At 47.9% G+C, this 26,515-nt stretch overlaps 6 protein-coding genes across 6 annotated transcripts; 3 read left to right on the top strand and 3 right to left on the bottom strand.

Annotated features, from left to right (window-relative positions):
* Window positions 1-5,200: 5,200 nt before the first annotated feature.
* On the top strand, window positions 5,201-6,640 carry F5147DRAFT_680291 (uncharacterized protein). The gene is made up of 7 exons (XM_041436306.1): window positions 5,201-5,329; window positions 5,430-5,469; window positions 5,600-5,629; window positions 5,683-5,917; window positions 5,967-6,068; window positions 6,118-6,241; window positions 6,296-6,640. The coding sequence occupies exons 1-6, from the start codon at window positions 5,298-5,300 to the stop codon at window positions 6,219-6,221; spliced, it is 543 nt and encodes a 180-aa protein (XP_041296177.1). The 5' UTR covers window positions 5,201-5,297; the 3' UTR covers window positions 6,222-6,241; window positions 6,296-6,640.
* Window positions 6,641-6,806: 166 nt separating this feature from the next.
* F5147DRAFT_680287 (MFS general substrate transporter) lies at window positions 6,807-9,361 on the bottom strand. Its single transcript, XM_041436305.1, has 10 exons — window positions 9,298-9,361; window positions 8,774-9,247; window positions 8,688-8,718; window positions 8,528-8,635; window positions 8,361-8,474; window positions 8,109-8,306; window positions 7,906-8,056; window positions 7,706-7,855; window positions 7,427-7,648; window positions 6,807-7,370 (listed from the first exon to the last, which is right to left on the bottom strand). Exons 2-10 carry the CDS (start codon window positions 9,038-9,040, stop codon window positions 7,055-7,057), a joined length of 1,557 nt encoding a protein of 518 aa, XP_041296176.1. The 5' UTR covers window positions 9,041-9,247; window positions 9,298-9,361; the 3' UTR covers window positions 6,807-7,054.
* A 270-nt stretch (window positions 9,362-9,631) lies between these two features.
* Window positions 9,632-10,917, top strand: F5147DRAFT_36216 (uncharacterized protein). Its single transcript, XM_041429392.1, has 4 exons — window positions 9,632-10,009; window positions 10,062-10,253; window positions 10,305-10,372; window positions 10,423-10,917. Exons 1-4 carry the CDS (start codon window positions 9,692-9,694, stop codon window positions 10,820-10,822), a joined length of 978 nt encoding a protein of 325 aa, XP_041296175.1. The 5' UTR covers window positions 9,632-9,691; the 3' UTR covers window positions 10,823-10,917.
* Window positions 10,671-16,530, bottom strand: F5147DRAFT_788005 (uncharacterized protein; the record flags this gene model as incomplete). The annotated part of the gene is made up of 17 exons (XM_041442972.1): window positions 10,671-11,812; window positions 11,867-11,942; window positions 11,993-12,012; window positions 12,069-12,381; window positions 12,431-12,687; window positions 12,740-13,901; window positions 13,951-14,044; window positions 14,092-14,227; window positions 14,278-14,464; window positions 14,516-15,154; window positions 15,206-15,271; window positions 15,319-15,523; window positions 15,570-15,775; window positions 15,825-16,044; window positions 16,091-16,233; window positions 16,281-16,378; window positions 16,434-16,530. The coding sequence occupies 17 exons, from the start codon at window positions 16,528-16,530 to the stop codon at window positions 11,013-11,015; spliced, it is 4,719 nt and encodes a 1,572-aa protein (XP_041296174.1). The 3' UTR covers window positions 10,671-11,012.
* Window positions 16,531-19,805: 3,275 nt separating this feature from the next.
* F5147DRAFT_680272 (uncharacterized protein) lies at window positions 19,806-21,829 on the bottom strand. Its single transcript, XM_041436304.1, has 11 exons — window positions 21,607-21,829; window positions 21,516-21,550; window positions 21,284-21,494; window positions 21,223-21,229; window positions 21,116-21,175; window positions 20,893-21,067; window positions 20,812-20,835; window positions 20,704-20,757; window positions 20,612-20,636; window positions 20,239-20,561; window positions 19,806-20,179 (listed from the first exon to the last, which is right to left on the bottom strand). The coding sequence occupies exons 3-11, from the start codon at window positions 21,405-21,407 to the stop codon at window positions 20,069-20,071; spliced, it is 903 nt and encodes a 300-aa protein (XP_041296173.1). The 5' UTR covers window positions 21,408-21,494; window positions 21,516-21,550; window positions 21,607-21,829; the 3' UTR covers window positions 19,806-20,068.
* Window positions 21,830-23,558: 1,729 nt separating this feature from the next.
* On the top strand, window positions 23,559-25,535 carry F5147DRAFT_680255 (membrane dipeptidase-domain-containing protein). The gene is made up of 10 exons (XM_041436303.1): window positions 23,559-23,820; window positions 23,873-23,885; window positions 23,939-24,062; window positions 24,110-24,181; window positions 24,237-24,291; window positions 24,342-24,424; window positions 24,474-24,849; window positions 24,896-24,996; window positions 25,047-25,125; window positions 25,179-25,535. The coding sequence occupies exons 1-10, from the start codon at window positions 23,581-23,583 to the stop codon at window positions 25,356-25,358; spliced, it is 1,323 nt and encodes a 440-aa protein (XP_041296172.1). The 5' UTR covers window positions 23,559-23,580; the 3' UTR covers window positions 25,359-25,535.
* Window positions 25,536-26,515: the final 980 nt, after the last annotated feature.

Here is a 26,515-nt window from a genome sequence, read left to right as displayed (position 1 = left end):
ATTTGTCATAGCCGATTACTAGGCTTGCTGCGCATACGGTACAAATAGTACGTCCAAGCTGTTTCCATTCCACCCTTTCACATCGAACACGCGGATCATGTCTCCTATCGCTGTTCATGAAGAAACACTGATGCTCAGCCCTCTCCATGCGATAACAGCGAGGCGACTGAGCCCTCTCGTTAAATCGTCTTTGACGGGTTTGCCATGCATAATACCTCTCCGTTCAAAGTTCTGTCATGATAACAACCAACCCCTTTCGGGCTCGACTGCGCCCCAGCATGCCAAGACCGGTTCAGTCCCCGAGGTCGTCGTGTACAACAACCCTCAGGATTCCCAACTACGTTACCCCACCCGATGCTGTAAGTCTTTCCCGGCCCTCCGTGACTCATCTAGGCCCATGGAACCGAATTCAAAGTCAACGGGTACAAGTATAATTATCACCTCATACCTCGCACACCCCGTCGGTTACGCATCATATCCACCCTGTTCGCTCGCAATTCGCCCGCGCGCATGCTTAACATACAGGAAGCCCTCCTAGTATGTCATTTCGATGACTTGGAAGTCTTATCTTGTTCGAAATCAACCCAACGGGTCTGCGATTCTTGTCGGCCGAGCATCATATCCGTATGAAGGGAACAATCCGGGTTTTTTTCCTGCTTCTCCCCTTCTACTCATCCATTCAGCCAGCGTTTAAACGGATCACGTTTTGAAATACCTTTTTATGATTTCATTATCACTTTCGAAGCACAGTACATATCTACCAGATCCCTGTGAATCCCCTCGCCGATCCACGTGACCTTTCGTAATTCCACCTAGATGACGATTGACGTTACTCGGATACTCAATGCCGATCCACGTATGACCCCTACTAGGGACTGAGTTCCCTTGCTCACCTACTCACTCCGCCTCCATATCTACCTGTGCCGAATCGCCACTCTATTCCCCCGCTTCACCCCAACAAATCCAAAATATTACTCACTCATCAACGTTTAACTCCAAGCCCCAAACCACACATACAATCACATGAATCAATCAACACAACAGCATGACTTGCCATCACCATACCAACCAACCAAGCAACCTGGCAGTACCTCGGTCATGACATTAACAACGATCCATTGACACCTCGGGCTCATCCCCCATGCCCGGGTTCATTTTACTGTCGAATCGGATATGCATGTGTAACTAGATCTCATCGTACATTTTAAATTGGATGCCGGATGACATCATCCATAGTTCTGTCAATCTCATTGATTGACTAGACTGTGCTTGCGTGGTAGGCTGACAGGTATTGTCGGAGCATCGGTGTGAGTGCTAATGTGGTAACCTGGGTGAGTACTCGGTGAAAGTGGTTTGATCTTTTGACGAATGAGAGCTTGCAGGAGATGCGATAACTCATTAGCCTTTGCCAAGTAAGTTACCACTCTCTGACGTCTTCCAACACCTACTTCACACACTTGACTGCTTCCTGGTTTACCCCAATAGGACTTCACGTTACAGTCTCACGGGCACTTTGTAAGCAATCTATTGTCGAAACCTGCACTAGTATAGTGCGAGGACTCAATTCCAGCACAATGGATGCCGGACACTGACATCATTCATGGTTCTGTGTCAATCTTGCTGATGCTAATCGGGGGCCGGACGCATACAAGAGCAGCATTTGCAGAAAAGTCGGTGAGTGAGTACCCTATTGATGTTTGATGTGATATCGACTTCAATCAAAGTCGTTCGGGCGCACTGATTTAGAACAGAACGTTATAGTCCAGTTTCGTCCCTGCACAGACATGCAAGATTCCTACTAGTGCAGTTCGGAAACGGCCGTACACGGATGATAATTGTGACTAAGTGGGTTTGGGGTTCGGCCCATGCTAAAGGCTGACCGAACCTGGGAGATGAAGCTTCCTGTTTCCCCAGTAGTCCAACCTGTAAAGCACCGCCGGTAGGTCATGAGAATGCAGCTGGTCAGGTATAGACTTGATTGCAGTCGTGCACGGACCATTTACTCCCACTGGCTCAGTGGTATTCTCCTGACCCCCAAACAGAACGAGAAGAACGGCGGGGTAGGGGTAGCCCCCTGACAATAAATTTCGCAGGTCCGAAAGCGGTGCCACTAGCGCTTCTAGCGTCCCTCTCGCCCTAGTCAAGACCCTTATCTTAGGAGGCGGATGCCTGCGGCAGCTGCAAAGGACACGGTCTACCTCGCGACGCTCAACTGGACGCTCTGTCTTTGGCTTCACTTTGTAGCTAGTCTTCATTTGTTAAGGTTTTTACCACTCTCTTACGTCGTAGACCGACGCTTTCTAACTTAACTTACACACTTAGCATCGTCTGGGTTTACTTACCCCAACAGGCTTTCCACATCAAGGAAAGCCTTATAATGCTGACGTCACTTCGTAGCTAGTCGCTAATTATCGTCAACGTTCTTAGCGCTCTCCTACGTCGTAAACTGACGCCCTCTAACTTAACTCACGCACTTACCATCGTCCTGGTCTACCCGAACAGGCTTTCCCGTCAAGGGAAGCCTTATAATGCTGTCGACTATCGATTCATTCCCAGCCTAAACAGCGCATCCGATTTCTGGCAAATTCCCTTCAGAGTCAAGTCGCATTCTGTTTTATCTCCACAAGTACTCGTGCGTCGGAAATCCAAATCCAAATGCACTAGGATAACTCTTGTCGACACTTTCTGCAAGGCCAAGACGTGTTATCACAACTATTGGACTATCTATTCGCAACCAAATGTACTGAGAAGTATTTTGTTTTGAATCGATAGTCAAATGTTGTGCGAGGATATTCCGATGTTCATTTTGGGACGTCCAGTCCTCCGACTTGAAACGTCTGGCCTGCAGCATGTACTATATGCACACTCATTCATGGGCCATCGCATTTGATCCTGACTTTGATGTCTCCTGAGGTGAGTGGTACGTTGGACAAGTTGGTGGGGAATTATACGGCGAGCAGAGGGGACGGTGATGTGCTCATACGACACTTCAGTTGCATTATGACAAAACCGACTGCGCAAACTCGTATCGCCCGTATTCTGGAAGTCATTCGATCTTGTTTATTGATACAATCCACTTGTAGCTGTGGAATTTTTCGACCGGAGATAGTAATGTTACGATCCTATTTGCGTCAGTAGACCTTCCGTCAGTTGCGAGAGCAAGTGACTGGGCAGGCATGTCTTCGAATGGACTTCACGGATTTCCCCGCAGACAGCCCAGAAAATGCCAGAGAGGGTTTGGTTCTGGAAGTCATTCGATCTTGTTTATCGACACAATCCACTTGTAGCACTGAAATTTTTCGACTGGAGATACTAGTGTTACGATCCCTATTTGCGTCGGTAGACCTTGCTTCAGCTGCGAGAACAAGTGACTTAGTAGGCCTTTACGGGTATCCCCGCAGACACTCCCATATCAAGGAGACGCCCAGAAAATGCGACAGATTGTTGTACAACTGGTGCAATGAAAAAAGCAAGCTCATGAGTGCAGACCTTCAAATCGTTTCGTCTAATGAGAGTAAAATATGACGGAAATTGACTGATTCTCACAAGCCTGTATCCCTGTACAAATGTCGTTACGCACTGATAGTACGTGAACAAAGTTAACTTCAGTATGCTTATCTTGCAGAAGGTCCGTCCGGCATTTTACATGGAGAGTGAGATGAAAACGCACTCAAGATGACGCCAACTTGAAGCTTTGCGGGGTGACTGACCCTTTTGGTATACGGCGTGGTATGCTGCACTTATCTATCGGGCATCCGGAACTAGATGGGACGAGGAATAGAATTGGATTCCCTGATAACACTTTTGTTGTTGTCAGGACAGCAGCGCGTGGACTCGCTCTTCTATCCATAAATCAGTAGCTACTGGTGCCTCGCCGCGTTGTGTTGAATGAATTGAAGATCACCGTCCCTCACAAAAAGAAAGTGGATCAATTCCTTTTGATAGAAGGGATGCTGATCATTCGGGTCGTCTGGCGCAATGCAATTGCCACTGGAATCAACGAGCTTACAATCTGGATTCAAAATCTGGACTGTGCCCAGACGGTGATAGCTGGTACAAGGTGCGGGAATGAGTGCGTCCTGGGAAACCGAGTGTTTGGGACTATGTACGGCGAATGCCGATCTGGCGTAATGAATTTTCCCCTGATTTGAACGATTTGAGTTTGATCGTGACAGATTATTAGCGCACTTACCAAAACGTCGGGCCATGTGTCGCGTGCTCGCAGTCTAGACAATTGTCTTTGTTGTTGGCATTTTCAAATCAGGTCTTGCTTGGCTCTGCCACAGCGCTTGCAAGTAATGAATATGAACACCAAGCGCGTTTTTGACGCAGTGGCGCAGGAAGGAATGCACTTGGATGAGATCCGTTAACTGACCTGCAATACAGCACCACTTGTATACGTCCCGGAGAGTCCATTCAAGAATACGAAATTGCGAGAACGTTCAGGAGTTATGGTGAACATTTACCACGCAAGGTACACGGCAGTACGGTAGATGCCGTGGACGCGGCTGCAGAGGGCTCCTGCCGGTAAACAAAGCGACTCCGACACGCAGACCATGTGATTAAACCGAATCAATATTGTAGGGCGTAGCTCCTATGTGAATCCAAAACATTGAACGAATGAATGTAAACACATGATATGATACGGGGAGGTGGGAGAAGACGAGCCACGATTTGAAATCCAACTCAACCCTCAAAAATTTATTTGTGTATAGGTACTGAACGGACCACCCCGTTAGCCGATACACCGGATATTGCTGCCGATAAATATACTCCTTGCACTTACTTGCACCTATCAATTCAATCCACTGGAACGTTGATAACGCTGCCAAGTCCTTTTCAACGCCGCACAAATCCTTCTACTCGGATACTGCCGAGCGTTAACGAGGCGGGGTCGCCCGTGTCAGGTTCGTGTCTGATAGAGAATTCAAGTTGACATGAGCCATCTAGATGGACTGTCATCGCTAAGCCTAGCTCCTTTTGATCGCGTTGATGACAGAAGGCCTTGAGGTCGCCGTCTTTGCTAACCTGCCAAGCATAAAATGACTCTTTGTGGTGGAACGCGGAGGTAACTCGATCAATACAATCCTAAATCGGGAATTAGTCTGGAGCAAACCCATTAGAGTTCAGACCGGAGTTTGAAATAAAGGGGCTTGAATATAAGGGTGATCGTCGATAAATCCTTGTCACTTAAACTCTCTTTCAAACCTCCACGTTCCGTTACAGGTCTCCGTTTCGTTCAGTTCTCGTGTAACAGTTTTCGAGACTCTATTGTATTACCAGTGATCTCCTTCACTATGTCACAATCAAGTGCAAAAATCTACGTTGGGTCAGTCTATATTGTCCGACTTGTTTTGCAAGCGCTTCTCCTGTCTCCCCGGCGGAGAGAAGCGAAACTGATACCTTAAATTCTTTCCTTCTTCATCCAGAAATTTGAGTTGGAACACCACTGATGACACATTGCGCAATGTCAGTTATATACGATTGTGACCGGCGGGCTCTTGATTCCAGGCTGCTTCGCTATGTCATCTTCGTCTGAAATTGTTCTCGAGTTGCATGTTCTTACCCGTTTTCGGTCTTGGGACCTTGCACAATATAGGCTTTCAGCAGTTATGGACCAGTGCTTGACGTGCGCGAGTTATCTTACCCAGTCGTCCTTTTTGATTGAGTTGATCCGTTCAGTCTATTGTCATGCGTGACCGTGACACTGGTCGTTCCCGAGGTTTTGGCTTTGTCACCTACGGGACCACTGAGGAAGCAAACCATGCTATTGCCAACATGAATGAGCAGGAGCTTGATGGCAGGAGGATAAAAGTAAACCTTGCTAATCCCCGTAGCTCCGCAACAGGTGGTGGTGGCGCAGGCGGCAGCGCAGGATTTGGAGGTGGTTATGGTGGCGCCGGCGGCGGCTACTCTGGTTCGTAGCAAGTTTGCAAACATAGCAAGCGTCTTGAACATGTTTTCAGGTGGTGGCGGATATGGTCAACAACCTGCCTATGGAGGTCAGGGCGGCTATGCTGGAGGCCAAGGTGGGTACGGTCAAGGTGGCTATGGAGGAGGCTACCCAGGTGAGACCACTTTACATGTATCTTTCCCATTTTTGATGTCATTTCCAAGCCGCGGGGTATGCAGGCGGTTTTGCTCCCACTGGTTACAGTACCCAGCAAGGTTATGGTCAGCAAGGTGGAAATGGCAATCCAGGTTACGGTCGCGGTTATTGATCAAGTGTTGATCATCTCTGGCACGTACATTCCTTATCTCCACTATCGAAATAAGCTGAAGCATGTGCTACCAGCTTTCCCTTTGGACATATCATGCTGTTTTCTTATTCACATCCACAGCCTACTTGCACATGTCCAGTGTTCTTTCTCCTCTCATCTTTAGTCTGAACTCTATTACGATTCAGCTTGTACTTGTATGTTAAGATATATCCATCCCATGCCCTCACCATCCATCATAGCGCTTTTCCAGATTCAGAAGGAACGACCTGTCTTTTTATAAGTATAGGAGACTAATGTCCTGTATTTGGGAGGGGTATTTTAGGTAGTGTGTGCTCGGCAGTTGATGTCATAAAGTCATCCAACTATAACAGGTTAGAACGAACCATGATGACCGAATGCGAACTGTCCGTTAACCGAAAGGAACGCAAATCTAAAACGCAGGGACTCTCAATATATTTAAATTTCATTACGACCCCTCTGCCCTGGGGTTCCAAGGGCACGGGCCACGCGTCTCAGTCGTGCGCAGTTGAGTCAACAATAGTCACGGGCCACGCGCTCGGAGTACCTCAGTCATGCGCAGCCAAGTCAATAAATAGTCACTGGCAGGACTCCGCATGTTCGTAGCGTAACATCGCCCGTCTCCTCGTCCGCATAAACTGCTCTCCACCGCGTTAACGAAAATACTAAGATAGGTAAATAGAGCACTGCGAGTCTCAATTCCTTCAAGCCCTGTCAACGCGCACAACCCGAAGAACATCATTCGTCTTCAAGACTTTGTCTCCCCTCTGGAACGGGAAGCACACAATTCGGCGTGTCTTCGTTACGTCCCCCCCTCAAGCCAAGGAACTATCACTAGAATCCGCTTCGCTTCCATCACGGACACCTGTTCCCTCAACACGACCTCGAACCGTGTCGGTATGGTAAAACACCAAAACAGCTAGCGCAGCAACAGAGATGCACCCGAGCATTAACCAAAACCCAGCAGACTGGCCTTCATAATTCGACGGCCCCCCATTCCCAGCTTGCACGCTCGTCTGGATAGAGCACACGGCAGCCAATCCGACAGCGGAGCCGAGTTGCAGACCGCAGTTGAACATGGCGCCTACGGTGCCTGCCATGGAGGGGGGCGTGGCTCGGAATATCGCGATGCTGTGAGTGGATGTTAACGTGCGTGCTGTGAGAATGAGAATGAGAGTGAGACGCACTTTGCGGAGATGTTGGTTAGCATTGCGCCGGCTGAACCGATGATGAAGCCGGGGAATACCAATGGCCAGTACTTGTTAGGTCCGTCTGCAAAGGCAAACAACACCAGTGCCGTCATCATCATCAGTGCTCCGCCTAGTATCAGCCACTTGGCGCTCATGCCCCTGAGCCCCTTTAGCCTACTGGCAAAACTGAAGAGAAATGCAGTAATGCCTATTGGAAGCCTGGAAGAACGTTGGCGTCGTCAGATCACTACACTCAAGCACACGGTCTTTACTCACATGTGGACAGCAGAGGACATGGCGCTCCATCGGTAAATATCTTGCCACAGGGACACGTAGGTGGTGAATATATTTGCCCACCAAAAATATGGTAGGAGAGCCGTTCCGAATAGAACAGAAAAATTCGGAATGAACCATGTGGAAGGCGGTCTACGAATCAGTCTAAATCAGAGAACCCTTGAACAATCGGAAAAACATACACGGCTGCGCATTCAATTGGCTGGAAGGCCTCCCAGTAGAAGAATGCAACAGTCATGGCAATGGAAAAGACCAGAGGCGCTAGTGTGGTAGCTGATCTCCAGCCTATCATAGACCCTGTCGTCACAGCAAATATAAAGAGTATGACAGCAACTGACCATGTGCTCAGTATGGTGTGAACAGACGATCTGAAATCATGACTGACCTGTAAGAATTGATATTCCAATAACATCAAGACTCCTGAATTTGGTGAAACCGCTCTTTCGAACCACATTTGTTGTTTGTGAAGGTATAAGCACCGTAGAAATGAGCGTGGTTGGTATGATCACCGTCGATACAAACCAGAATACCCAGCTCCAGCTGACATATTCGACGAAAAAGGCACCGGAAATTAAACCCAACACTGAGATATTCATCGTGAGTACCTAGACCACTTTAGGAAGTAGAGGTCGCTGACCGATGCCAATCGCCCCCCAAGCTCCAAATGCTGCAATAGCGAATCCTTGATGCCTAGGCTCAGGAAAAAGTCCGATGAGCAGTGCTAGAGCCGATGGTACGGTGAGCGATGCGGCTGCAATGATCCAGTGAGCCTTCAAGTTCATGACGGTGGCGAAGGGACGCAACCGATTCCACTTAGGGCTCTCAGTGAAAGGAATAAGATACCATCGGAGACGAAACCGATGCCGATACAGATTACCCCTAATATGAATTTACCGGTTATGAAGGTGTATTCTTCATTAAAAGTTAATCCGACGCCTGAAAATATAGCTTCTGGAAGACTGACTAGGGTTATAGATGTCGCTGATTTTCCCGCTCTGCAGATATGGTAAAGATCCTTTCGTCAGCTATGAAGGCAGGCCCGGGACTCACCATAAGGAGAAAAGATGCAAAAGTCAACTGGTATGCACTGATGATCCAAACTGACTGGCTTTGGGTGAAGCCAAACTTCCGGACAAGGGAAGGGATAGCGGAAAACAATGCCGAGTTGGTGGTCGTATATAAAAACTGTGTAATGCAGAAGATCAAAAGCAGAGTATATCTGCGCGCGTTCGAAGGCACGGGGCGCCGACCAGCAACTTCGCCATCGCCATCAGAGGTCACGGGTGACTCGGATTTGCTAGGCAGTGACGAGGCCATACAGAGTTTCTGTTCGTTCAGAGTCGTTCTGAAGACTCGGATGTTCTACTAGTAGAAAGGAGTGCGATAGACAGTTGGGAGGTTGAACTGGGCATTCCGATGGAAAACCCTTGACCCTTTTTATAATGGCTCTGGGTGCGGCCAAGTACTGTACAAATAACCACAGAAAGGCTGCCACGGACTCGGAGTCCGGACACGCGAAAATCCCTATACCCTATTGCCATGTCAGTATTTTTTTATCAATGGTTACGCCCGACCTCCGCTAACTTTGTTCAACCAAAGTTCTTGCCTTATCTCATCGGGAGAAGTGTCGGACTCGGGGGATCCACTAAGTAGTAACTTAGACAGCAATGTCGATTCCACGAGTCGTGGTGATTAATATTGAAGGGCGCAACGTGAGTACTTGGGAATACTAATAGCCAGAGACGACCACAGATGTTGATGTGGCCACATCGGAGTTGTTGATCGACTTGTCCCACATCCGAGCGAACAAAGTTGATGATCAGGGACTTCCATAATTGTCGAGTTCACATATGGCCACAGTCCACAGTCACGCGGTGCTTTAATATATATAAGGCACAAGCCTTCGCTTCAGCCTTCTCCTTAATTTGCAACACCTCGTACATTTCTTTCCAACTCCAACTTGCCGCCATGCCTCCAACTCGTTCAGCTAGCCAACAGCGCTTTCTTCCAAACGAATCGCCTACACGAAACGGCCGGCCGAAACCAAAACCAAACTCGGCTACTATTCCTGAACATGAAGTCATCGTTTTGTCTTCGGATAATGAGAATGCCCGGCCCAGCAAAATTGGTTCGTCATCAAGATCCAAAAGGAAGCCTTACAAGAAGCCCTATCCGACGCGCGAAGTTCTGGAGATATCGTCATCCTCGGATGAAGGACCAATGCTTCCAAAAGCGCTGGGAAATGATGGCTCATCTTGGCAGCGGGAGAATTCAAAAATCAAGCAGGTACGTCTCAGATGATCTGAATTTCAATTCTGTACTGATAGGAGGCCATTAGATGAGCGAAGACTTAGAGCGGCAGGTCGCTGACCAGCGCATACAACTCGACAATTTGAAGATGCGTCTCGAGGAGCAAAATCAAGAACTTGTTGCACAATCTCAGGAAATTGATGCCAGTCATCAGGAGATCCACTTGCAGCGGGAGAAACTTGCTGCCTTGCAAGCAAAAGGCACATCGGAATCGACCATAGTACGCGCTCTTTTCTGTCTTTCCTCGTGCTCTTCTAACTTATATATTTAGGATGCTACCAAGTTGGGCGACATGCTATCTTGCGATATATGCGCGCATTTGATGTACTCTCCTTACCTGTACGTTCTCATTTTCACTTGCTTTCTATGTACTAACCTGTTTGCCCTAGTCTCCTTGATTGCGGACACTCTTACTGCGAGGGATGCCTCAAAGGCTGGTTCGACGAAACACTCACTAAACATATTCGCGCACATCCCGGATACAACGTGAACCGCCGATTTGTGCCTCGGAATCTTCCTCAAGTTCTTAACGCCATTGGTCCATACATCTCGTATCAGATTCAGATGACGCTGCAGGCGATGTATAATGTTTCCCGACAACAGCAGCCAGAGTATACCTGTCCAGGATGTCGGACGGAGATCACAGGAAAACCGGTTGTAAACTTTGTAGTCAAAGATATGGTTTCGATCGTCGGGAGCGTTCTTCGGCAACCTGACACTCGCCGGGAGTCTTCTAATATTGGTCATGGGCAGCAGGCAGGTCCATTTGACGGCTTTTTCCCTCGATGATTAGCTCTAGTGTACTGTACAGAAATTCTCCATCCTTCTACGTTATTTGCATATTCTATCATACGTATGTATACCATAAACTAAACTATGGTACAACACCTGCACTGTATGCATCATTATACCAGACACAATGTAAACAAGACAACATGCTGATTCACATGATCAAGACGGGCCAAGAAGATATATATAACTACTTTGTCTTTGGTTTGGGCTTCATTTTGGCCTTCTTCAGGTTTACTGATGCAGGCCCCTCAATTATTTCGACTTCGTCGTCATCATCCACAGAAGCCGAAGCTTTTCGTTTGCGCCCTGCTGCTGGACCAGAACCAATACTCTCCCCGGTACCCTCCCTCGTAGAAACGGCAGACCGATTGCCCGAGAGCGACCCTGGACTACGACGTACCGAACTGACTGATCCCCGAGAACGCACTGACGAAGCAGGCGATGCCCTTCTCGACCCAGGCTTCTGCAATCCAAAAATAGGCAGAGTCCCCAGCTCGTCTTCCCCCTCTCCTATCCCGCGCTCCCCAGCACGAACGTCAGAGTGCGCTGGAAGTCGTGTTTCGCGCCAGTCTCGATGGAACACGCTCTCGGCCGTTATGTTATCCTCAAAGACACCTTCTAGTCTCGTTGGTACGCAACGCTCTTCATCTTGCACATAGCCCATCAAATGATCGCCCGTGGCCTTCGCCCCGAACAATTCGAGCGATAGAGAGGCATTGTTTCGGATCACGCCATCGTCTTTGTCGAGGTTCTCAATCCATTCCCATGGGCGGTTCTGAACAGGTGCGCCGTAGACGAGGAGGCCTGTGCTGTCTCGATGAGCGTGGGCGAGATCTTGGACAACGGCATTCGGCCGGAGGTGTGGAAAGAGTGTCAGAAGTCGTATACGATGTGAACTAGGGAGGGAATGCAGATGAGGTGACTGAAGTTTCGTGGGGTAATACTTGAATGGGTCTGGCGATGAAGTTTTGGAGTGTAGGAAAAGATCTATGATGATTGCGTTTAAACGAGGGAGAACACAGCGATTGGAGATCAGCATACCGTCTATGAGGAAGTACAAGGTATCAAGAAGAAGCGCGAACGCAACAGCGTCTTGTGCAGGGCCGCATGCATGAATCTGCAATATGTTATCTCAGAACTCGCATACATAATCCGTCATGTACATACCACGACAAGGTCAAAGAGAACTGGTGTCATCTTCTCACACGTGTCCCGAAAGTGTGTCGTCCGTATCCCGGGAAACCAAGGTCGAATTGAAGCAGTCGAGCCAAAAATATGACAGCTTCGGTGATAACACGCAGCGAGCTATCAGTCGTTTTGGAAAACATCACATTTGCGAATTGAAACGACTCCAGAATGATTTTTGCAAGTCGCTCTTGTGTTGAGACATCAAGATCTAGTCCAGTTCCTTCCTCTCGCAGTGGCTCTGAGACATGCGATAGTACGCGAAGCACCTCGCCTGCACGGCCAACCCGCGCTAGCAATGATTCGGGAGTCGAAGGAGTAGGGGCTCGGTTAAGAATATCAACGATACTCTTGAAGCCGTTATTTATGAACTACTTGTCGCTTTCAGTGCACGTCAAGTCCAAGTATAAAACTATTTACTTTAATTGCCACTGGTCCGTCGACACCCCTGGCCATCTCCGCGATGAAGTACGCTTCTTCCGAGGCCATCGAATGGTGGAAGATCAAGGATGTCATTTTGTCGAGCGATGCACTTGCACCCTGCTTCGTCGACTCACAAGCAAGCGCCCTTCCGAGTTGCCTCAGCCCAAACTGCAGCTGAACTGCAGTCGCCGCCAGTGTACATGGGCTCAGAACGGATGATATCCCAGTGCTTAAAAACGAGTTGACATCTGTATCTACGGTTGAACGTAAATCTCTGAGTCATTCTATATCGTGTCTTCTACATACCTTCGTTCGATTCACTCAAAATCATTTTCAGTGCGTTGACAAGCGGTTCGTAAAGTGTTTCTGCAACCATTCCCGACTGGATCGGGTGCTCGAAGCCCTTGCGGACAGCATCAAGATTGCGATAGCATGATTGTCTGATATCGCGACTCTCGCACGTCCGCAAGCGAAGGTCTCGCGCAGTTCCGCGAAGTCCATCTGAAACGACATCATTATGTTCCAGGAGCACTAGATTCGGTATATTACTGGCGAGAAGGGTGAAATGAGGTTCCCGAAAGGCATCCTGTCGCCAAGTGCGAATCCGTTGCGCATCAAGGAGTTCTTGCGGGACGATAGGACTGATTGAACACTCCTCCTGGAGCACGAGGGCGTCAAAAAGCTCACTGGCTGCCTGTATAAACGTCTCCATGTTATGTGGCTGATAGAGAGGGCCTGCGTCGGCTCCCAGTTGCCAGGCAGGGTAAACTAGTCCTTGAAGCAGCGTGGTTGTCGATAGCGCTCCATGGACACATAAGAAGAGAAGGACGACTCTAAGTACATCCCACGTTTCAAGCGTCAATCCTAGCACTTCACTTTTTCCAGTACCGAGAAACCATTGGAGTACGTCATTATCGATACCACCAGGAAGGTGGTGGTCGACATTAAGTAGAAACTGACCATAGCGAAGTGCGTATGTGTGACGAAGCTCGTGATCTTCGCTCATGACGGGAACTTGGCGTAACGAAGCAACAATATTGTCCCAGACTTTCCATGCCCAGTCTCCGGACGTACGATATCTGTACCAGAGGCTGTTTGCGAGAATCGATGGAGCGTCCGGCTTGGAATCTTCAGCTAGAAGTAGGATTTCAGGCATGACTGACGGAACGGCTTCTGGATGTTCTGTCTTAGGAGCCAGCGCGTGTGTGAACGCCGCGATGTCGTTGTCCACCTGAGTTTTGGCCGTCGCATCTAGCTGTCGTCCATTGTCCATCTCAATAATCAAGGTCAGGAGAGATCTGGTTTTCCCCCCTTGCGTTCTCCAGAGCAAATAAGTAGAATAGAGTGTGGAAGTAATCGTGCCAGTGACGTTCATTGCCGTCCATATAGTTGCGAAACGGTGGAAAACTTCCCCGACTGCGGTCAATAATTCTGCGTGGGTTGTCTGGGACAAGACCGAAAGACTCAGCTGCATAAGAGCCGTCAATACTTCAAACTTTGAAAGGAGTAGAACACACCTCCAGTAAGGAGCCATAGCTATGAGTGTAACTTAAGAGTTCAACCGCCGTACTGTATGTCTTCAGGGTACTGATCTCATCTAATGATTGCGATCTGCGCGCTCCATCAACACAGCAAAAGAAGGATTTAATCTTGCGTACCTCGAGGTAAATTTGTGTAGATTCGGAAGTAACCATTGTTTGATCGTTCGCACTTGCTCAAAACATGGTGCGCCGAGTACAGTAGGACAGCTGGTTTGGAGAGATGTCATAGAAACTGGAGGCGGAAGGGTGTCCCCTGTTATCCATTAGCAATAGAAACCAAATGAAAACGTTGGTCCTACATACCACCAAACACAAGTGGCAAGATTGCGCGGATTTCCCTTCGCATTTCACGTTCACAGACATCTTCAGGGGTTTGTCGTGCACGCGCTCCGTAGACTATGACTTTGCGCTGGTTTGAAAGAGATGCTGTCGTGTTATGTAATGGTATCCAGCGAAGGAGATTACGATGAAAGGAGGCTGTTCCGTCGGGCTGTACGATATTTTGAGTCAAAGAACAACGTCCATATGATATACAATATACCTCGCTCAAAGAGAGCCCCTCTTCGCCTCTCGCAACGAGTCTCTGCACATAAGCTGCGTAGTCAAAGAGCCCACTCTTCATCAATTTGCCGAACAGACCCGCTACTGCCCTAAGATTGCCAGCCTCCCGGACAACTGGTTTGGAGTCGAGCCAATCGAAGAGATAATCGTGAAGGGTGGCTGAAGATAGTTCGCGGCGTGCGTTGCGTTCATGATATGCTTGGAGAAGGGTTACAGCGGCATACGGACGATGAGAGCCATACTGCAGTGACGTCACAGCCCACGTTAACAAAGTGTCGAGTTTGTCGACAAAGCTTGAGCTTGAATCAGGAATTTGAGAAGAGAAAAATGATATAGTGGACATGTCCGTGCTACTGCAGATTGAATTTAGAATTTGAATATCAACAACCAGGGACCCAAGACGCTCGAGTTTTCGTGGTGGGAGATTGCGAAATAGCATGGCGTCATTGCGACGCTGAATATCTCTAAGATTGTCTGAAATCAACTGCTGAAAATCACGTCGTCGACAGTCACTAGGGCCACTATCGGCCGGGCCCGCAAGTGCAGAACACAAGAGCAATGAGTGCGCTAGCCATGTTCTGGGAGAAACAAATGTGTCCGGAAGGGCTACACAAATGCGCTGATGTTGAATCTTTAAGTGTGTGATAGTAATGCGGAGGTTGATGCATACCTGAATCAGAGACTTCAGAATCTCTTCAAGCTTGTTCAGGTGACCCTGAGCAGAAGTCGTCCTGACCTTGGAATAGTTAGTCATAAATGAATGTATGTGGCCATAAAACATACTTCGTTCAATTTCGCGATGCATGCGTCTAAAAGGGGTTTCGCGAGTGGGCGTTTTTCAAGAACTCCATCGAGATACTCATCGGCCAAATGTGCTACAAATCCTGCTTGAGCAAGGTTGCAGGCTGCCATCTGAACGACAATCCATGTAAGGAAAGTGCGATGGTCCACGAGACCTTCATCATAGAATGGTCGCAATAATTTCAGGCTGACTTTGTCAGCGGATACTTGGATAGTTGAATCAAACACTGTACCAGTACGTGAAACGGGAAACCCATCGGTCCCGGCTTTCTGCATCAGAAAGGACACCCTTAAATGTCTGTTTGATATTCATTCCAGGCCTAGGGGCGCTCGGTAGAGCAATGTCAGCAAGCTGTTTCTTGATATAACTCGTCACCACTATCGCCCAATCTACGCTGTACTGGGTGGGATTATAAGACGGTTTGTTTCTAAGACCAGCCTTTTATCATATAAATCACGCAGTCAAAAAACACTACATCATCACTCACAGTCTCGTTGGCGCCAAACACTCGAAGAAACCAGACTGCACGAGGTATAGCAACGTTGTTGGTATGAAGAAGGTCGAGTAGATCGTGTCCTTTGGCACCATGCGGCACACTTTTCCCAAGTTTACTTAAGGGCACCTCAGGGTCTGCGAGTTCAGCGAACCAGGTCTGTCGCTTGGTATCGCTCATGGTCACTCGTGAAGGAATCTTGAATGCTGATGACCTACAAAACCGTTGGAACAAGTTCAACGTCGAGATAATCAGCTCACTGTATAGTAACAGCACTGTCTGCCTTTCGAGTAAAGATATCATTCATGAGGTGCTCAAGGTCTGCAAGCACGCTCTGATCGAGTATGCGGCCACCCTTTGCATCCTGCTGTAGAAATATGACTGAAGCACTTTGGTGCTCATCCTAATCATCATCAGCCATCAAACAACATCGATCAGTCTCAAGCTTACAGGCACAGGAAGCGGCAACAAGAAACCGTCCTTTATATGTTTGTCAGACAAGACATCCTCATCTTGTCCTGGGCGGGGCGGATGGAAACCAGGGTACCCTAGACATGTGTAAGAGTGATTCGTAGGATTCCTTAGGCAGTTGAGGGTGCTTACCGACATCAGCAGTCCTGTGAGACTTAGGTAGCCAGGGCGGTGGTAAAGACTCGTATATGGGTGATGGTGGCTCTTGTCCGCGCTTTTCTTGCTTCATATCCAGGGTATCTGCGATTGGTAAAATATACAATTAATGACACTGAGGTATGGACATGCTGGACGAGTGAAGGAGGGCGGTCAGCGTGTCACGGTTGCAAATATTGATGAGCTCAGATGCGGCGGCATTAGGGCTATACTACTATTTTCAACACGTGATCACAGTTATACCCAAGGCTTATGTGATAAAAATTTCACTCATTCATTGAATCATTCCAACTCGATGTCGATCAGCGACTCTCCTAGTACTAACAATTCCCTGGGCCATTCAGGTATTCAGCGCCAAGTTCTTGGGCTCTGCAGAGAGCCAAAACAATATTTACGAGGGCTCTCCACAATGTAAACGCTTTATCACATTGGAGCTCGAGCGAGTGAGGACTGGAGTCAATGCCTTCTTCGAGTTACCAGTTGAGTTATCTTTCACTGTCACAGCACTTGATTTTGGAAAGAACTGTCGTACTGCCACCTGTTCCACCCAGTAACTTATAACCATAAGCTACTAGTGTGAGATGCTATAAGGATTTATGGAACACTGGAACTTTCAAATGTAGATGGCCTCATTCACCAGAAATCGATGCCACTTGGAATATATCTGGAAAGGGTGCGTCGTTCGATTGTGTCCCGTCGGCTACCTCCATGAAATTCCGATGCCCACCAACTCGGCTGAAGCGGTTCCTCCTTCCGAAGTTAAGTATTCGGACAACGTTGATGGAAGTTCCATGGTATCCTTAAAATGCACCCATCTATTGCATTGTATGGTGGGCTTTTCTGTGCTTGTTTCAGCGTTAGCTCATATTTTTGTCGCGAAGCTTGGTTTGAGCAATATATATACATAAAACCTATGTTTCAAGAATTCTAAAAAGTAGGCTGTATGCACTTTGGTAATTACTCTCACTGACGCACGTGCCACTGTGCCTAACGTCCACATCTTGTATTTGCCATTCAGGAACTGATGGGAGGAGACGAACGGGGGAAAATGACGCTCCACTACCAGAGTTCACAGGATGTACTGCAGCTATGTGGTGATATCTATATTTTTTCTTTTGATGTACTTACATGGCCTGTGGCAAGCGCCTCTAAAAGTTGTGGTCCCAAGGATCCAAGCACTATATATTTCGTGCTGGCAGCGTTTCTCTTCCTCCCATCTCTTTCCATCTCTCCATATCCTCATGTCTAACAACATCCGTAAACTCGATCGTCGAGGAATCCTCGACGGAAGTCTGGCTAAACGTCTGACCACTCTAGACTATTTTCTATATGCTACGAATGAAGCAATGAAATTCGATCAGTTGGAGGACTGCGATTTGCAGCCCTACGGGGAAAAGGTCTTGCTTTTCTTATTGATCATCTCGTATAGTCAACTGATGATGTTATGTCCATGCAGATCATCACTCTGACGGAGGTAAAATGATTTCAATTCTGGCAAACACTCTCACTGATTCTCTTGGCAATGAAGGTTGCACGCCGGACGCTTAGACAAAGGATGGGCGTGTCCCTGATCATGCTATGTTCGAAGGAACACGTGCCTTACAAGGCAGCTTACTTCAAATTGCTTGTCTGGATTAGACGCCGCAGGTCCGCATTCCCCACTAACATCGACGGTAAGCATTGGTCGTTATTGTGTTTTATATCATTCTCATCATTTGTATAGATCGAATCAATTCGCTCTTGGAGGACATAAACCATAAAACAGTTCTACGCACCAGGGGAATTGACCCTCGCGTCCAATTGGGCATTGAGGAATTGATAATCATCAAGAAACGACAACCAGACGCCGGCAATTCCTCGGAGGCCGTTTGTTCGCAAATTTCAAACGAAAGCCCAACGCTCTGAGGTTGGCACTAGGAAGTAATCGTCATCAAATTTGGTGTTCTTTACAAGCGTTCTTATCAGGATCTAATGGCTCGCTCGTTGTGGTATGAATCGCAACCCTAATCTGTGTCTAGTTGAAACATATCTATGTGCTCCGTAGCTAGTATTATATGTAATGAAAGAACGTCATAATATCCCTTTCGTTGTACGACTGTTCTCCATATTTTCGTATTTGTAATTGTTCTGTTTTCCTTGGCTGCCACACCACTTGTTCTCAAGTTTGAGAGTCGTCACCAGCTCACATGTCTTTGCATACCAGATTCTGTTCTCCATGTCCCATTGCTTTGCAGTCCCATCGGAAGATCTGCTAGCCATTTGCTTCCCATCTCGACTCCAGCACAATGTTCCACAACCTCACTACACCGTCCTCACTTCCTACTTTCAAGTTCCTCCCGGCGTCCGGGGACAATGATATTGTGTACACTGCCCTGTCTTCGTCTCCCCAATTTTCCTCTATCTGGTTTCTGCTTTCCAAGTTCCATGTTCGGAGCGAGCCATCGTACGAAATGATCATTTTTTACCCGCCTGGTAAGTGTATGGTGCCCGTGACTCCACAGCGGTGTGTCCTTTTTAAATTTCTGAAGAGGCATTATTTCCTTCTTGACAGGGGGTGAAGACATACTGAAACAGTCAATTACCAACCGCTTGTCTCAGCTTTCATACATTCAATTCAAATGCCATCACTCACGAGCATAGTAGCAGTGGCAGGTGCATAATGGGTGTTTCAGTCAAGTCAGAGTCGAGTTCTTCTATTGTATTTATTCCATAGCTTGAATACAGCACGTACTGTGCAATGCCGCCGCTCTAGTTTCTGTCTTCACTGGACCTGTTCCTCGTATACAAATACCTTTGCATGCAGCCTTGACTTCCTACATTACTTCATCTCGCAGCATTCAATTATTGTAGGTTCCAATCCTGTCCCTGCGGTGGAAGATAAATTTAGATATCATATCGGCATTCACCTCGGAGTCATTCAACTTGGCGCCCGTCCGAGTCCTTTTCTAGCCACAAGATATCTGTGTCAGCTAATTTCCAGCATCAGCTATATGTTGGCCTCACTCTCACATAAAGGTTGCTGGTCGACTTGGCTCGTCACTTGCTTTTTGTCCAACGGCACCCAAGCACCCGAACATAAACCTAATGACAACGCCAGCCTACTCATCCAACAAGATGGGGTTTTTCTCTAGGACTCTTAATCATATCGGTTAAAAGGCACAGCCATTGCGACGTCTATCTCATGGCTCCCATACTCTGAAAGTTCAGTGTTTTGTATGGTATATATTTCTTCATGGAATACCACTGTTGACAACGGTTCATGCTAATTATTCCGATAACCTAATTCCCTTGGTTGCCATCTCATACACTCATTTCCGGTCAGAGAACATTGATCTACTTTTATTCATAGCTGGAATTGCCAAGTTGCAGGCGAACTACTCACAGGGCTTGTGAAGAGTTCCTCGACTACCACGACTTGATGATCTCAATCAAATACTGGACTTGTGGGTCATAGCAATATTAATGCCTGTCTGAATTCCTTTTCTGCCGATATCTGCAACGGACTCAAGCTGCAATCACTATCTTCACTTCTTTCCTATCCCTTGGTCCACCCCCAGCTCAGATAGCATCTAACAGAAAAACCCTGTATGTATCCAACACCCTGTTTGCATTCACTCTTGCAAGGGACTCGGGCAGACAGTAAGGGAGGTCTCCGTCAAAATCGTCTTTCTCTTGGACATAGAGAACCCCACCCGCGCGATGATTAGTAACGGCGAGGCAGTCTATGTAGAGGAAAAAAATAATCAAACCACACGCCATGGATAGCCTACTCTGCACCCACCGCAATTTGAGTCGCTGCTCCGACTCCAACGAGTCCCTCCGGTTTGTTTGCTGCATAGAGGGAAAACATGACCGCGGTACACGTTGTGATAAGGGCCCCACATTCGATGATGATGAGAAAACTAGTCTTATAGTTGAAGTGTCGCCCCGTAAGAATAGCCGTGCGGCGCCCCGCGTGCCATAGACGGTAGGCTATGCAGCCTGATGCAAGAAAATTGACACCAGTCTCGAGACCCCACCCGGCGAGTCCGTATGAATGGACATTGCGCGTGAGCGGCGTGGCTGTTGCGGGTATAAAACCAGAAACAGCGATCGATGCTATACCTGACAGAATGTCACCACATATAGCTCCCTGTCTTACACGTCTAGCTTACTGCAGTGAAGCATCCAGAGAATGACCTATAGGCGGTAGGTCATCAACACGAAAGTTACATTAGTAGTAAACACAAAGGTAGAGGTAGAGTACCGGTATGATGCATATCTTGAAGTTGTGATCCCAGATCACGTATAGTCTCCAAATCTGAAAGGTAAACATTCATCTGTGTTGTAATCAAGCCTGGATCCCGAAACTCACCAGGAGTAGTTCTTGAGCGAATGTCTAAAATGATAGGCGTGAGTCGAACGATATAGAAGATACTGATGCTTCGCTACTGACATTGACGATATATACATAGAAGCCACTGACGAACAGTTTGTTGGCACCAGGATCGGCGAAGTAGTTCTCAGCTGCGCTGGCTGAAGTTGCGAAAGCAGCAATCAACTCCAGCAAGCTTATGGTAACATGCACTGTAGCCAACGAAAATTGGACAACGCTCGAGAACAGGAGCATCCTAAACATAATTGTGCTCTTGTTTGAGAAGATGTAGACTTCCACTCACTTTCGAGATGCTCCGTGGTGGCCTAGCAGGACGAAAAGACAAATGGAGAATAAGATGCAGCTACAACCACCATCAGAAACAACCCCGTGTGCTATGGCAGGGCGCACTTGATACCTGGTAGAAAAGTTATTGTGTTTGGCGATACAATAGAAATTCATCAGCACGTACCATACAAGATCGCCTCCAACCAGATGCCGGCGATATACATACGCGCCAGAGCCTCGGCCATTGTGGATAGAGAGAAATGGGGGGGACTGTCAGAGGGGTTTTCGAAGGGCACCCTAAATCCCATGACCGAGGCATATATAGGTAGATCATGTGTTCCATCAGGCTTGCTAGTTTGGCAGTAGCTATCAATGGAACAGCATCTCTAACCAATGGAACAGCATCTCTAACCAATCAATCAGCGGATGGTTCCGGACAGAGATCATGGATCTTTGTGGCGCTGCGGTGATTTTTTATGGTAGTGTAGCAATGAGATGGGAACATACGTGCGTCATGCATCAATAATCGGTTGGTTGCGCAAAGATGATCACAGTAGCGCTGCTTTCTGATATGACACAAACACTGTGGATTACCCACCGGCGACACGTCCCAAAGCCGCCACGGTGTGTGCAGATAGAAAGTTGTACACCATAATGATTGGCTGAGTAATCCCGCGGAGTGGCTGTGTATACAATAATTCAGAAAGAGCGGGTCTGCGAGCCACTGGCAGCTGACAGCGGCGCCATTCATTGAGATACATAGTTGGTACGGTCCCCGAACCCGATGACTCAACAGCAACTGTACAAGATGCAAAATTCCTGATTCGGGACTTGGACTGGCGTGTACTACAGAAAAGATGATAAGCGAGGATGTGAAACTTGTCCAAAAATACTATAGTGAAAAGCACCAGCATCAGTCAAGCTTCAAGCTTTAACCGAAGAATTACTCACAATGGGTATCACGACCATGGAAAGTAAGCTCTGAGCGGGTACTGGCGACCAAGTGCCGAAATTAGGACGTAGTGGCACTTAGACTGCATGCGGGGGCCCCCGGGTTGAGAGCGGCAACTGCCGCGACGTACGTCATACATTGGACAATACAGTAAATACTAGGGAACTCAAGCAGCATGTAACTATCAAGTATCTCATTGTCGACCAGGTTTTAGCAGACGCAGACTGACTGTCGTACCTTTCTACCATCTGACAGCGATAGAGACTAATCATTCAGAGGTACACACGTCATTCCCGCGTTGGCATCATCGAGTCACTAGTGACTGGCAAACTTGAATCTGCCTCATAGGCCTTTCACGAGATTCTGGTTATGAATATCTCAAGCAATTCGTAGTCGAAGCGCTGCGGGGACGTATTCGATGCTCCTGGTGATGAGATTCCCAGAGAAGGTTTCATCAACAAATGATACATTTATATACGGTCGTGCGTTATTTTCTAAGAGTCGAGGCATAGAAGAATAGCAGCACTGATATCAATGCTCGATATTCAATCTCCAGCTTGTTATGGGCACAGATTTCCGCTCCAACTTCACAACGTCATCAGCAGCAACGCGGCAAAGCCAAGTGAACGTTCACTCACGTGCGAAAACTTTGTGTGAAATTCTGCCCCAACCCTCCTAGATCCTACACAAGTTATAGGTGACAACGGTCACAGTATATCGATGGCCACGCGCTCGTCATCGAGAAAGAAGATCAATGAGGCTTGGGGATTGTGGCCCTGGGACATGCAGCACTTCCGGCTCAGATTGGCTGCTTAATAATGATGTAGAAGCCATGAGCACCCTAGTAGCTTCCGCATCATTACCAAGCTGCCAAATTGTCATTTGGTGAGACATGAAACAAAAAGTGAATTTGTGTAAATGTGACAAACACGTGATGCTGAGAGTGCGAGGTAAGTCCTGATAGCAACCATGGGTGTTAGTGGAATTACTCAACGGTCATCGCACTCACCGGTTGCGGTGAATATACACTAGCGAAGGCCACCATCAGCAAGTGGCTACGAAGCGAAGCCGAAGCTAGAGCGTCCAGTTGAGCGTCGCGAGGTAAACCACCTCCTTGGCACCCGTCTCCCAGGATATATCGATAAGGGTCTGGGCCAGAGGGACGCTAGAAAGGCGGATGGCAGCGGTTTCGAACTTGCCAAATTTCTCGTCAGGGGGCTTCTCCTACCCATACCGCGCCTTCGATACTACTGAGCCTTTATACAACCTGGTCAGAGTAAATGGTCCATGCATGACTGCAACCAACGTTGGGGGTACTAGTGGGGAGACAGGAAGCTTCATTTCCCAGGTTCGGTCTTCATCAAATTCACTGAGTCATGGGACCCTGGCACGGCCGTTTCCGAACCCGGCTGCTAAGCGTGACCGCTTATTTAAAATTAGACCATCACATGATCTCATGTAAATATTTAAATATTATTAATAAGAGTATAGGAGCGACTTCTGTTCACAGGCTGTTGGTGTCCACAAAGATGAACGGTCACGGTGAAACCGAACCTCTAATTCCAAACGATGAGACAGTGCAACGGGACTCTCGCACACTTCGCAACCGTGCAGTTGCCTGGTCTGTGCTGACTGCTTTTCTCATCGCTGTTGGAGTCGTCGCACTGGTTGATCCCAGCTTTGTAAGCGATATTGGACTGTCGTCGGGAAAGTTACCCCGGGATCCTAAGCTTGCAGCACAGCGTGTGCTCGACATTGCTCCGGTCATCGTACGCCTCTTGGCCAAATTTTCTGCTCATTCCTCACTGACGGAACACACAGGATGGCCACATTGGTATGTTTCCTTCCGAGCATGACCTGTCTGTCATCTCACAATGCGCTTTTGAGATCTTCCTATTGTCGCTCGCTTCGTCTGGCGCAACAACGTCACCGATATTCCTCTTGACGGTCAAATGCCCATGCATGTGGATATCCCACGTCTGAGGGAAGGGAAAGTCGGAGGCTTCTTTTGGTATACAGCGGTATCCTTGCATTCTACCCTAAACTGACTTTCATCAGGTCTGTATACGTGGGTTGTGCAAAGCCTGAAGATGAGGGCGCCGATTTCTTAACGGCTACCTGGCGCGTCCGGTCTGGATATTCCTTGTTGAGTTCAATGCATCTCGCTGACGACACAAAATGATAGAGACACCCTCGAGCAGATTGACGTCGCAAAGGGCCTGATATCGAAATATCCTAACGTAAGTTCCATAAACCTTATGTTAGGAATGCTGACTGATGTCTGGCGCAGGATTTTTCATACGCTGTCAGCACAAGTGGCATCAAATCGGCAATAAGAGACCGCAAAATTGCAAGCATTCTAGGTGTTGAGGGGTGAGCGCCATGTCGCTAGCTCCCTTTGATTACCCTAAAGTCATATCAGTGCACATCAACTCGGGAACTCTATTGCCGTCCTCCGCCAGTACTATGAGCTTGGTGTTCGCTACGTAACTCTGACCCACACTTGTCACAACGCTTTCGCTGACTCCTGTGGTTACTTGATACCGAGCGTCCCGCGGCACTATGGCCTCAGCCCTCTTGGATTCAGGCTCGTGGAGGAGATGAACAGACTTGGAATGCTTGTTGATCTATCTCATACTTCTGACATGACTGCAACGCAAGCCTTGCTGCATTCCAAGGCACCAGTCATCTGGTCCCATTCATCTGCCAGAGCCATTCACGATGTTGCCCGCAATGTGCCCGACGAAGTGCTTAGTCTCGTCGGTTTCGGCGAGGGGCAAAGAGATGCCGTTGTTATGGTCTGTCCAGAAAATAATAAATCTGCTGATTTTAATGGTTGTGCAGGTCAACTTCAATGGCCCATTTGTTGCCGCCGACGGCGAGGCCGATATTGAAGCCGTTGCTGATCACATTGAGCATATTGCCAAAGTTGCTGGAGTGAAACAGTGAGTTATGACTGATACTCGCTCGGCTGCCGATCTGAAGGTTGTTACAGCGTCGGGATCGGGAGTGACTATGATGGGATTGAAGTCACTCCGACAGGACTCGAGGACGTTTCAAAGTATCCTGCTCTTGTACGTGACATCTTCCCATATTTAAGCGATGATTGACTGTTCTCACTTCTCAGATCGCTGAGTTGTACCAACGCGGATGGAGCAAGCAAGATCTAGTTGGGCTCACTGGGGGAAATTTCCTGCGGGTGTTTGAGGGTGCAGAGAAAGTGGCCAAAGAATTACAGGCTGCAGGAACCTTGCCAAAATATGACATATACGAAAAGAGAGACGACTTGCCCCCCAGGGAGCTTTGATATATTCAGGGATGTGTGGTACGTCTATCCGCATAACTATCTGGATTCCTTCCAGCTTCGAATGTAATTTGCTATGTTTATTCCTGCGCTACTGATAAGATATCATTCGAAGAAGTTATTTATGCTTTGTTCACACGTCCAAAGATATTCCCAAGAAATGTCTCTTCGTATCTGTGATCTTTGACGTGGTAAGCGTAATAAGTGCGGCCTCCTGACCAACGAGAACGAGGTCAGCGAGACACACGACAGATTTCGCGGTTGCTGATGGCGGCATGATTGCCACGAGGCTCTGTCGTATCCCTCCAACGTGTTCATGATCATGATCCGATGGGTTTGTTTGTAATCTCCGGGACTTGTCGCGAACATAAGGACTGTGTAATAGCAGGGTTTGTACTTCACGTTGGATTCTCCGGGCTGGACACGGAGCACCTTAGATGCCATTCTGTTGTCCCGCCTTCAGCCTCCAGATGCCCCACATCAAGGAGTAGAAGCACACCCAACAAGCAACACCTTGACCTTCACATCTCGGGCGCTGATGGCGCTGATGGTAGCATAGAAAGTATATTCAACATCATGAGGTGGTCTGCACTGCATTTCAAGTAATTTTGAACATACGCTTATAGATGAGCATTTAATATTTAATGGTAATACTGGCGGTATTTCGTTTCTCGAGCCGTGTAAGAGCTCCCCATGTCTCAAGGCGACCGCCCCCTCTTGATGATGCTGACCTATCAAGCTGCAAGCTTTGTCCTCTGCGAGTCATCTTACGTATACCTGCCCATGACATTTTCATCACTATCTGGCATGTCTAGACTCCAGAGTTGAAAGCCTAACTGTCCGAAGGATATACCGGTCATCTTGGAGTCATCTCTCGCGAATGCCCGGTACACTGCACGCGTGATGAATGCCTGGGCGTCTTGGTCTCGATCCTTATCATTGAGGTTGGTTGTCCAGTTTTCAAATTTCATTTGCTCGCGGGTGAGCGGCTCCTGTAATGTATATCCTCGTGGAAACTGCGGATCATTAAATAAACGTTGAGGTATGATTAGGTGACAAGATATCTGGTGCATAAAACGCGCTGCGGCTCCATTTGAACATAGAGCGAAATATTACATATTTCGCCCAATGTTTAAATGACAATGCAGTAGAGTTGCTTT

Source organism: Suillus discolor (genome assembly GCF_016758755.1).
Source record: "Suillus discolor strain FC423 chromosome Unknown F5147scaffold_11, whole genome shotgun sequence".
Taxonomy (NCBI): domain Eukaryota; kingdom Fungi; phylum Basidiomycota; class Agaricomycetes; order Boletales; family Suillaceae; genus Suillus; species Suillus discolor.
Note: the sequence above shows the minus strand (reverse complement) of the source record. Positions and strands in the feature narration are given on the sequence as shown.

Excerpts from the sequence above, each read along its gene's own strand:
- F5147DRAFT_680291 (XM_041436306.1), top strand. The coding sequence starts at position 5,298 with ATGTCACAATCAAGTGCAAAAATCTACGTTGG. Across the intron at positions 5,630-5,682 it reads GTTATGGACCAGTGCTTGAC|TCTATTGTCATGCGTGACCG; the intron begins GTGCGCGAGTTA and ends TGATCCGTTCAG. Across the intron at positions 6,069-6,117 it reads CTATGGAGGAGGCTACCCAG|CCGCGGGGTATGCAGGCGGT; the intron begins GTGAGACCACTT and ends GTCATTTCCAAG.
- F5147DRAFT_680287 (XM_041436305.1), bottom strand. The coding sequence starts at position 9,040 with ATGGCCTCGTCACTGCCTAGCAAATCCGAGTCACCCGTGACCTCTGAT. Across the intron at positions 8,307-8,360 it reads TTGGGGGGCGATTGGCATCG|TGTTGGGTTTAATTTCCGGT; the intron begins GTCAGCGACCTC and ends TGAATATCTCAG. Across the intron at positions 7,649-7,705 it reads ATGTCCTCTGCTGTCCACAT|GCTTCCAATAGGCATTACTG; the intron begins GTGAGTAAAGAC and ends ACGTTCTTCCAG.
- F5147DRAFT_36216 (XM_041429392.1), top strand. The coding sequence starts at position 9,692 with ATGCCTCCAACTCGTTCAGCTAGCCAACAGCGCTTTCTTCCAAACGAA. Across the intron at positions 10,010-10,061 it reads AGAATTCAAAAATCAAGCAG|ATGAGCGAAGACTTAGAGCG; the intron begins GTACGTCTCAGA and ends GGAGGCCATTAG. Across the intron at positions 10,373-10,422 it reads TTGATGTACTCTCCTTACCT|TCTCCTTGATTGCGGACACT; the intron begins GTACGTTCTCAT and ends TGTTTGCCCTAG.
- F5147DRAFT_680272 (XM_041436304.1), bottom strand. The coding sequence starts at position 21,407 with ATGGGATTTAGGGTGCCCTTCGAAAACCCCTCTGACAGTCCCCCCCAT. Across the intron at positions 20,562-20,611 it reads TCTCTGGATGCTTCACTGCA|GTATAGCATCGATCGCTGTT; the intron begins GTAAGCTAGACG and ends ACATTCTGTCAG. Across the intron at positions 20,180-20,238 it reads GAGCAGCGACTCAAATTGCG|ACTGCCTCGCCGTTACTAAT; the intron begins GTGGGTGCAGAG and ends TCCTCTACATAG.
- F5147DRAFT_680255 (XM_041436303.1), top strand. The coding sequence starts at position 23,581 with ATGAACGGTCACGGTGAAACCGAACCTCTAATTCCAAACGATGAGACA. Across the intron at positions 24,292-24,341 it reads TGATATCGAAATATCCTAAC|GATTTTTCATACGCTGTCAG; the intron begins GTAAGTTCCATA and ends TGTCTGGCGCAG. Across the intron at positions 24,425-24,473 it reads AGCATTCTAGGTGTTGAGGG|TGCACATCAACTCGGGAACT; the intron begins GTGAGCGCCATG and ends AAGTCATATCAG.